Below are 10433 nucleotides of genomic sequence, written 5' to 3'. Positions count from 1 at the left end.
ACTCTATGCTGAACATTAATTAAGCAACATAAATTCCTCCTAATCCCTGATGAAAAAACACTAATGTCACCATAACAGGCCCATGATACAGGGACTTGTAATGTGTATGTAATACACTCTGGTTAACAAGTTAGTGTGGCTATTGTAGCTCACATACATGTGTACTAGGTGCATGATATATGAAGGCTACATAATTTGTTGCTATATGTTTTTACCAAACATTTTTTATTTGCTTGTTACCTTTTTGTTTTATTTATTTATTTTGTAGTCTTTTTAGTGTTTAGCACTTTACTTTAGTATTTTTATTGTATGCTACTTTATACATACTCCACTACCTTCGAGGTGTAGTTTATAAAGTAATTAAGCGTATCTCAACTTTGACCAGCTGTGATGAACAGATATATGATTATAAAATGGGACATATCGCACAATTAGCCCTCTTACTTTTGGTACTTACTACGTTTGGTTTATTTTGATGCTAAAACGTTTGTAGGCTACTTTTACTTCAGTAAGATTTCAAATGCATGGATTCTACTTGTAACAAGAGTATTTTGAGGTTGAAGAAGTACTCATATCTTGTACTTAAGTACAACTACCACAGTGTAGGAATACTAAGTACAAAAGTATTAGCATCAAAATAAACTGTGTTTATGTATGCACCATGTATACCAAGGCCATTTTCTGTATGTGTTAACCTACTTGGCAATAAACCTGTTTCTGATTCTGATTTCTGATTCTACTTAAAGTCCCAAAAGTAAAATACTCATTATGCATTCCAGAATTATGTATTATATTGGATTATCTTATTTTATCTTATAATTATTGATGCAGTGTTTATCAAGGTAAAGGTGCGGCTAGTTTAATGACTTTGTATACTGCAGGGTAGCTTATGTTACTCCAGGTATAACTAAAGTCCCTTTTAAGTGTTGTTTATATTTCACATTATTAAACAAAATCTGCAATGGAACAAAATATATGAAATACATGTAGTGGAGTAAGTACATTTTGTACCTCTGAATTGTAGTGTGGTAGAAGTACAAAGTAGCAAAACATTGAAATACTCAAGTAAAGTACAAGTCTCTCAATGGTGTACTTGAGTACAACACTTGAGTAAATGTACTGAATTTCTTTACACTACAGTTCAGTTTACACTGTTGTATTTCTACTTATAGAAGCATATCAGTGTACTTCCTCCACCGCTGTTGTTTAGTGTCTTCTTCCGTGTTTGGCTCAGATTGACGGACACTTCAATAGGAGCACGGCAGTGAACGCGCTGCACGGAAATAAAGAGTTCCCGCGGCCAGCAGGGGACTCACTCCATCTAATTATTTCAACAAATGGCACCTGTTCGCTTCAAAGGAGAACACGGGAGGCCACGAAACTACTGTATCCTGGTTCGCTCAGAACTCCGGTCTGACCAGAAAGTAGAAAGTCCTGCCGCGAGTTCATTTGGAAACACATTGTTGAAGAAATCAACCGGAACAGGTGTTGGCGACCACTGCTCGTGAATTGTAGGTAAGTGGCGGTATTTTGGAGATTTAAACCTTTCACTCTTCACATTTCTGTAGCGACTCGGTGTCATTTGTAATATTGACTGGCATGTTTCATTCATTCCTTTTAAATAAGTGATTTCTAGAGCCGCTAAAGAGATACAACATGGGCTGAAATATTCTGAATGAAAACAGGAAAGTCACAACTCTTCCTCTATCATTTTGCTGTATGACTTGTGTCTGTTATTGGCACCTTTTTTATTGTCTACTTGTGCTTCAAGTTGCCTTATGCTGTAGACATCTGATATCACTCGTGATCTTATATTCAAATACTGTGTAAATTGGCTTGAGGGAATAATGTGTAATGTTGGCACACACATTCTAGATTTACAAACTCTACTCAAGCTGATTTAAAGTTAGTCAATAATATTTCCTTCTTCCTTATCCTTTGTTCTAATTGTCAAAAAACTGGACCAACTGATCAGTTGTGCAAAGTAACATTTACTCAAGTACTGTACTTTAGTACCATTTTAAGGGACTTGTACTTTACTTGAGTATTTACCGTTTGTACTACTTTGTACTTCTATCCAACTACAATCGGGAGGTAAATCGTGTACTTTTACTCCACTACATTTATTAAATACCTTTATTTACTTTTAAAATGTTGATTAATGATTTGTATTATTTTCAACCTTTAAATAAAACTGCACCTGGAGTTACATCCTAAAGCTACCCTTCAGCAAACAAAGTAATTCAAACTAGCTGCATCTCTACCAGCTTTGATAAGACTTTATTGCATCAATAATTATAATCAAAACATATAATATATTATTCAGAAATGTGCCAATTTGCTTGATGAATACTTTTACTTTTGGTACTTTTAAGTATATTTTGATGGTAATTATGTTATACTTTTTGTTGAGTAACATTTGCAACAATGCAGGAGTTTTACTTGTAACAGAGTATTACTACACTCTTGCAGTACTTCTACTTTCCCCACCTCGGTGAACCACTGGTGAACCATTAGTGAAACTGCAGCTTGGACTGTGGTTGTTTCCTTTTCTGGAACACCCAAAGACTGTCCTCTTGAATCAATTATGAGGGAGGCTGGCTTGAGAATAGATTAAATGAATTATGAACCAGTGAGAGTGAGTCTCAAACTGAACAGTGATCACCTGCAGACACAGATATCAACATTGCAGTGATATCTTGTGTCACATAGCAGGAAAAAGCCTCTTATTTTGCCCAGGCAAGGGTGATGTTATTGTCCTGTCATGTTCCACGTAGCTACTTCCTGTAGCAGATGACAGCTGGTCATTACTGGTGATGTGACTTTGAGCAGGGGTGGATTCAAGGTGTTATGTGTCACTTATTAACAGATGAGGGACTTGTGGTTTGTTGGCCTTCCTGCTGCCACGTGGGTCCTGGAGGATTGTGGCCGAAGCAGGTGAATTCAGGTGTTTACAGAGAGGTGTGGTGTGTTTGTTCACTCTCTCCTCCTCCCTGGTCTCTCCACCCACCCTGTGGGACTGTTTCCTAAAGAGACGAGGAGGAGCGACAATGGCAAGGTTTCCTGCTGCTATGACACTTGCACAGACGCACAAACCGGTTTAAGAAATTATCTTCTTCCCTGTCGTCTTTTCTTTTGCCTCGGCAATAAATCACAGAATGTTTAGAGGGTAAAAGCAGGTAAGGTTTTCAGTAGAGTTGGTTTTGAATAAAACGTTAAAACCCTCAGGGTACATGCAGGAATCATTTTGCAGCCAGTACCTGAGGAATCATTTTGTTTGTTTTCTGTTTTTAACAGCCTCGGGAGCAACATATATTCTGAAAAATGCGTCTGTTACTTCGACGGCGTTTGTCCCCCCTTAAACTGGTGCTCCTTGGGGGGACTCTCTTCTTGGTGGTCATAGTGGTGCTCCAGAGGGATGTTGGCCCCTCCCCAGGTGGTGACCCCTGGTTTCAGGAGCTGGTCGTAAAGAAGGATAAAGTGATGGTGATGGTGCGAGACGCTGTCAACAACATTGGATTCCAGATCAGAGCTCCGCTGCCAGAGTCAGTCCAGGTGCAGCCCACCGAGGACGCCAAATGCCCCCGCTGGAATCTACACTCAGACTGACCTCAAACCTCACCTGGAGAGACTGCCTCAGGACCCCAATAGCCTCGGGGCTGATGGGAAGGCATTTTTGAAAGACAAACTGTCCCCTGAGGAGGAGAAGGAGAAGGAGGAGGGTATGACTCGCCACTGTTTCAACCAGTTTGCCAGCGACCGCATCTCACTCAGCCGTAGTCTTGGGGACGACACGCGGCCTTCAGAGTAAGAACATGTTCTCAAAATAATATGACACGCGGTAGATTAATCGCCCTTTCACCAAGAAGAGTGCCGACAGGCCAGATAATATCTTGGGTCTCACCTGGGTCACGCTCAGAGCATTAATTTAATTATTAATTTACTTTAATTTAATTATTTACATGGATTTTCATATTGTGCTCACAACACAGACTACATATTAAGCACATGTAAATGGGCATTACCTGGTGTTGTAAAAACATATTCTGTATGTATTCAGCTTATAACAACTAAACATGTCACAGGCTTAATAGGCCTTGAGCTATTTCTTTTATAACTGTTTGCTCATAACTCTATTTGCTGTTGAGCACACATTGAATATCTGCAAACAGGTATGTGCTCTTCAAGATATGTTACTTTTAGTCAGATAGGCCTCTCACTCTGACACTCTCTTTGTCTTCTTTTTTGTTCTGGCACGGTGCACGTCATTCAGGTGTGTGGAGAGGAAGTTTCGTCGCTGTCCTCCTCTGCCTACCACCAGTGTTATTATTGTCTTCCACAATGAGGCCTGGTCCACCCTCCTCAGGACGGTCTACAGCGTCCTGCACACTTCTCCTGCTTCCCTGCTCGTGGAGATCATCTTGGTTGACGACGCCAGTGTTGCAGGTAGGAAAAATATAAACACATACAAATGACCACACATAAGTTGAACACTCGGGACATATAAAATACCTTTTGTAAGAGTTTCGCAGCAATCACTTTTTTGTGATATTTCTGCTCTTAATCGGGCAGTAAATGAGAGAGGATGTGTATGTTATGTTGGGGGAGTTGGTGGTTCAGTTATTTGAATGTAAGTAACTAAAAAAACATACATTATGAAATATTATTAAACGACACACTATAAAATCACCAGGAAGCTGGCATTTCTTTCTAAGGGTATACGTGGGGAAACACTGCAGAGCACATTTGGAAAATCAAGAACTTATATGTGATGTATTAATTAAACTGACCTTCACATTTGTATGGCATCAATCCACTGTAAGCTGTGAGCGTTGATAAGAAAGGTGTTTTACAGCAGCTTGCACACACAGTAACAGGCAGTCGGGTATCATAAATAAACATGACACTGTGTATTTTACTATAGTTATGTGCAATAGGCTGACCTCTAGTGAAATACGAATTACTGTGGTGCGCACCAACATGACAAAAGACTCTCCGTGAGCTCCTCCACCTTGGTGAGAGTTGGCAAAAGTGACAGGCTTCTTTTATCATAGCTGTTCCAGCTTTGACATACAAGTGTAGCTTTGTTGTATGTTTTGCATAGGAAAATGTTTCGCAGTCCAAACTGAAATGCTTCTATGACTTCACTGTGCAAACTGTTAAGGAACTTCACTTTTTGCTACGAGCACAGCAGCTCAGTCACAACGTTTAAACATGCGGTTGGCCAGCAGATTGATTTAGATGGAAACCGGAGAGAGATTGTGGTCATAAAAGGATAAGTATAGCCCACTCTTACTACTGTAGAAACCTTTCCACTTTGTTGTTATTCTGGCAGTGGTCTCAAAGCCTTACATAGGATTGTTTCACTTTCTTTCTGGGGCAGCAATTATCCATATTTATTCATATTTAATGCTGAAAATAGTAGTTTCAATGACAACTTCTGTTTCAAGTCTGTTGCATCTCTGACTAAACTCTGCAACAGTATAGAGTGTAGTTTAAAATGTGCACCAGTAACCATCACATTTTAGAATACATTTACATTGTTTTTAAATGAAGACGAGGCGTACACAATAATGTTTTTTTCCCTACAGAGCACCTGAAGAGCCAACTGGAGGACTATGTGCGTCAGCTAAAGATTGTCCGTGTCCTGAGGCAGCCGGAGAGGAAGGGCCTCATCACTGCCAGGCTGCTGGGGGCCAGTGTTGCTCAGGGAGAAGTGCTAACCTTTCTCGACGCACACTGTGAGAAAACACACACACAACAACAAGAACAACAATACACAAGCCACCATGGCTGTTTTCAAGCATTAGTATGTAGCTACTTGGGGAAATTACACTACCAGGGTTAGGGATTTATGTGTTTTTTTCAATATTTGCTAAATACTCACCATACTACCATCAAGTGTCTCATATTTCCTTTAATTCTCTAAAAAAGTTGGTTTGTGCTATATACGTAATGGCAGTATTTTGGATAAAATTGTGGTCATGATTGTTTTGCTTAATATCAATGGTTATTCATGTCTCGGTCCAATTAAAAACTTGAATGTGTTGTATTTCATGCACTCATCAGTAAAACGTTCAGGAGACGTTTAAATTATACTTTCTTGACGATAATTTGTTAGAAACAGATAGTGCTTGATTACAGCATGCTTGAAACGAACACAATGTTATGTAATTACTTGCATGTTGAAGCCATGCATTGCCCTCTCAACCCATCATAACTCTGTTTACCTAAAAGATAGTTAAACATATGTTTCTTGTCTAGGTGAGTGCTTCCACGGCTGGCTGGAGCCCCTGTTGGCCCGCATTGTCGAGGAACCCACCGCTGTGGTTAGTCCAGAGATCACCACCATTGATCTTAACACCTTTCAGTTCAACAAGCCCGTGGCCTCGAACCGCGCTTACAACCGAGGTAACTTTGACTGGAGCCTGTCCTTCGGCTGGGAACAGATCCCTGAGGAGGCGAGGAAGCTGCGCAAGGATGAAACCTACCCTGTAAAGTACGAAGGATCCTGTTGGTTTCACTAAGAACGAGCTGAATCATTTAGGTGTATAAACATTTGTATCTTTCTCTGCAAATTACAGAACCCCTACTTTTGCTGGAGGTCTCTTCTCAATCTTGAAGACGTACTTTGAACACATTGGAACATACGATGACAAGATGGAGATCTGGGGCGGTGAAAATATTGAGATGTCCTTCAGGGTAAGTCTCTATGTCTGTACTCTTTCAGTGCCACACATTTAACGAGTCTATCTGCATTTGTATCTATGTTAATTGTGATCCACAGGTGTGGCAGTGTGGGGGTCAGCTAGAGATCCTCCCCTGTTCTGTGGTGGGACATGTGTTCCGGTCCAAGAGCCCCCACACTTTCCCCAAGGGCACAGAGGTCATCACTCGGAACCAGGTGCGCCTGGCCGAGGTCTGGATGGACGACTTCAAGAACGTTTTCTATCGCCGCAACAAGAACGCTGCCGTTATGGCCAGTGAGGTTAGTGAGATGGAAGTAACACCATGTTATGTGCACTGTGGATACAATGGCATTTATCACCCTGATTTCACTCAAGCGGCAAACTCCAAGTCTGAAAAGTGAAGCCAATAAGGCCCAAACCGGCTTTCTTTCTATAGCAATCAGGGCTTCACTCATGGTTGTGAAATAAGTCCATAAAAGAATGAACCTCGTCCTCACTATATATACGAACAAGAGCCAAGTGCTCTTTAATACAAAATGAATAATGTTCCTTTTTGTAAATTATGCTCTAGTTTACAGTAAAATGAACCATTAGGCAGCAAAAGCTTTAGGACATGGCCATCTTGTGATTGACCGTTTGCCACCAAGGGGAAGTCTGTGTTTTCATATTAGAACTTTTACCCTTTCACAGTGTGTTTTTGCGTTATAATATATTACTTATGCCTAAAAAGGTCTCGTTGTTTCACACTCTCCTGTAACTTCTGGTAAAAAAAACACAAGATAGCAACAGCCAAAATGCTGAACTTAAGTCCTCAAATCTGTAGTGCACTACTAACCAATGGTTGAAATCATGGTCACTACGTCCACTTCTTATATACTATGCTGATGCCACCTGTTATGTGGCTCACAGGCCACAACGAAAAGAGATGGAGACGTACGAGGGTTTCCGAAAAAGCAACGGCAAATTTATTGTGGCAACTCAAAAAGTAACACTGCAGTGGGTTCTGCGAACAATCTCTACACGTACAATGAGAGGCTGGGCGAGGGGAAGGGATCCCGGCGAGAGTTTTCCACATTAGTCCCGGAGAGAGTCGCGATCGCCCCCCGTGACTCTGAGCAGCAGGGCTTAAGTAGAACCTGTTACGCAGGCCAGGTGTCCCCAGTTATGCTGATTGGCCTCCTCAGCTCCACCCCCATCACAGGACCTGCACCACACACGCACACTAACCGGCCTCAGGCTCTGGGGCCGTCACACACCACCTTTTTTTTACCTTTTTAACCTATCATTTGCTTCAACAAGTTGATGTGTTAATATACGTACTTGTACTTTTTTTTAAATATGCCTCTTCAATGTTTGTAGAATAAGTTTGGGGACATCTCTGAACGTCTGAATCTGAGAGAGAAGCTTCACTGCAAAAACTTCACCTGGTTCTTAAACACAATCTACCCAGAGGCCTTCGTTCCAGACCTAAACCCAACATTGTTTGGAACAGTAAGTCACATTTCCATTTTTCTTTATGTGCAAATCAACAATATGATAAATGACACAAGTTACATACCCTCGAATGTGTCTTACTGTTATTTCATGTTTGTGTTTGTAACAGATTAAAAACTCAGGATCACACAGCTGTCTGGATGTTGGAGAGAATAACCAGGGAGATAAACCAATGATCATGTACACCTGCCACAACATGGGAGGCAACCAGGTACAATGACTCACACGTATACAATTTAAGATTTGAAGATAATATATAGTAATCTTTATCGGTACAGCACATTTGTACAGCTTGAAGTTCTTTCCAAAAAGATGCAACACATTTACACAAGGTCATATAGACTATAGATTTAGACAATATATGATCAAATATATTTACAAAATGTACAAAAAAAGGGACCAACAAGAATAATGATATTAATTAGAAGCCAAATTAAATAAATATGTTGTCAGCTTTCACTTAACATTTCCAGAGAGCCGCCACCTTTAATAGCTCTTGTGTCAGGTATTTTATACTTTCGGAGCATGGTTATAGATCTTTAGAAAATAGATAATGGTTTGATGTTCTCTGATTGAATGATCGTCTCTTCTAGTATTTTGAGTACTCCTCTCACAAGGAGCTGCGTCATAATATTGGAAAGCAGCTGTGTCTTCATGCCACGCCACAGCCAGAGCCCGTGAAGCTGGAGCATTGCCAGCGGAAAGGGAAGGGCACCAGTGTGGCAACGCAGGAAGAATGGATCCTAACAGAGGTGAGCAAGGGCCAGACTGAAGGAAAACGCTTTGTGGTCAACGCTTGTTCACATTCAGTTAGATGAGGACTTCCTGGTTGTCATGAGGTTGCCTGGCAACTGGCAGAAGTTGGAAGTGTTATGGCAAAAAAACATATACAACTTGTTTTTGTTTGTCTTTACGCTTTTGTTTTCGTACAGATAGACAAAAGACGTATGTGTTAATTGTAGTGCGCTTTAGAGATGCTAGTAGGTGAGCTAGCTATTTCACCCTGCTTCCAGTCTTTATGCTAAGCTAACATGCTGCTGGCTGTAGCTTTACATTTAGCAGACAGTCAAATGGTGGTATTAATCTACTCATTAATTCTGCTAGAAAGCAAAGAGGCACAATATTCCAGCATACAAGTCTTATTTATTTAATTAATTTTCTATATTAATTAATCTTTTTCTCTGATGCTATTTTCCAGGAACATCTTCTGAAGAATCCCAGCAGTGGGACATGTTTACTTCTGAAAGGAGGCCAGGTTCAGATGGGCGACTGTAATGCTGCTGACCTATTCCAGCAATGGACCTTCAGCTGACCTCCCCATCATTAGGTGACCCCCTCACCATGTGTCCCCTTCCTCAGACTCGAGGCCCCATGGAGCCAGCTCAACATTGATCCAGAAGGATTTCATGCTGTGGAGCTTGGGGCATTCGGCCCTACTTAGTGGACATTCAAACATGGAGGACAAAGAAAAGACAGTCCTGGTCATTTCACAGAGGAAGACGTTTGGGTTGGCCTAAATTTGTTTTAAATTTATTTATGATGGACTCTGAAGAAAAATCATTATCAGAAACTTGGACTTGGCCTTCAGCAGTGACAGCTTGACTGATAGATTGTCTGTGAACTGCAATTATCTCATTTCAGTGCATTTACGCTCCAGCTTGAAAAATTAAATAACCCTTTAGTGCCTTTTTTTTGTTCTGACAATGAATGTTGAAACATGACAAAAAGCAAGTCTTACTCTTAACCCAAAAGCAAGAGATGTCTGTTTTTAATAAAAAGAAAGAAGAAAAATTATCTTTAGTGATTTTCTTTTTATTGCCATAAGTATTACAAAAATCAACCGGGAGCTTAAACTGTGAAATACGTTTAAGTTATAGCCAGCTTCATCTGTCCTTAATAATGTGTTCAAGGTACTAATCTTACATTGGTATTCAAATGTTCTTTTTTTGAAATGGTCAGTATTGATTCACCGGGTGATCTCATGAAATAATGATTAACTCACTGTGGTTCTCACATATAGTCATTTGGATTTAGATGGCCTGCCATAATTCATGACTTAATTTACAGTCTTGTAAAAGTTGTGTTGGCAGAGGCTATGTGCTGATAACTCTTTCTGCAACAAAGCCATAGGGCTTTCTCAGTCAGAGGCTTCTGTTAATGTTTACGCAACATTTGTCCAAGGTTTCGTTTAGGAGGAAGGAACATTCTTGCCAATTGTTAAACGTCTGACAGACCTGAAATGTAAGTTTA

At 40.4% G+C, this 10433-nt stretch overlaps 1 protein-coding gene across 1 annotated transcript; it reads left to right on the top strand.

The window, feature by feature from the left end:
• Nucleotides 1–1267: 1267 nt before the first annotated feature.
• Nucleotides 1268–9977, top strand: galnt6 (UDP-N-acetyl-alpha-D-galactosamine:polypeptide N-acetylgalactosaminyltransferase 6 (GalNAc-T6)). Its single transcript, XM_034208833.1, is given in 12 exon segments — nucleotides 1268–1515; nucleotides 3298–3582; nucleotides 3584–3807; nucleotides 4274–4446; nucleotides 5592–5741; nucleotides 6265–6499; nucleotides 6585–6702; nucleotides 6788–6988; nucleotides 8049–8180; nucleotides 8293–8394; nucleotides 8777–8935; nucleotides 9382–9977. Coding segments are annotated over 11 exon segments (1866 nt in total). The 5' UTR covers nucleotides 1268–1515; nucleotides 3298–3324; the 3' UTR covers nucleotides 9496–9977.
• Nucleotides 9978–10433: the final 456 nt, after the last annotated feature.

This window comes from Gymnodraco acuticeps, unplaced genomic scaffold (genome assembly GCF_902827175.1).
Source record: "Gymnodraco acuticeps unplaced genomic scaffold, fGymAcu1.1, whole genome shotgun sequence".
NCBI classification, from domain to species: Eukaryota; Metazoa; Chordata; class Actinopteri; order Perciformes; family Bathydraconidae; genus Gymnodraco; species Gymnodraco acuticeps.
This window is presented reverse-complemented; position numbering and strand designations above follow the sequence as displayed.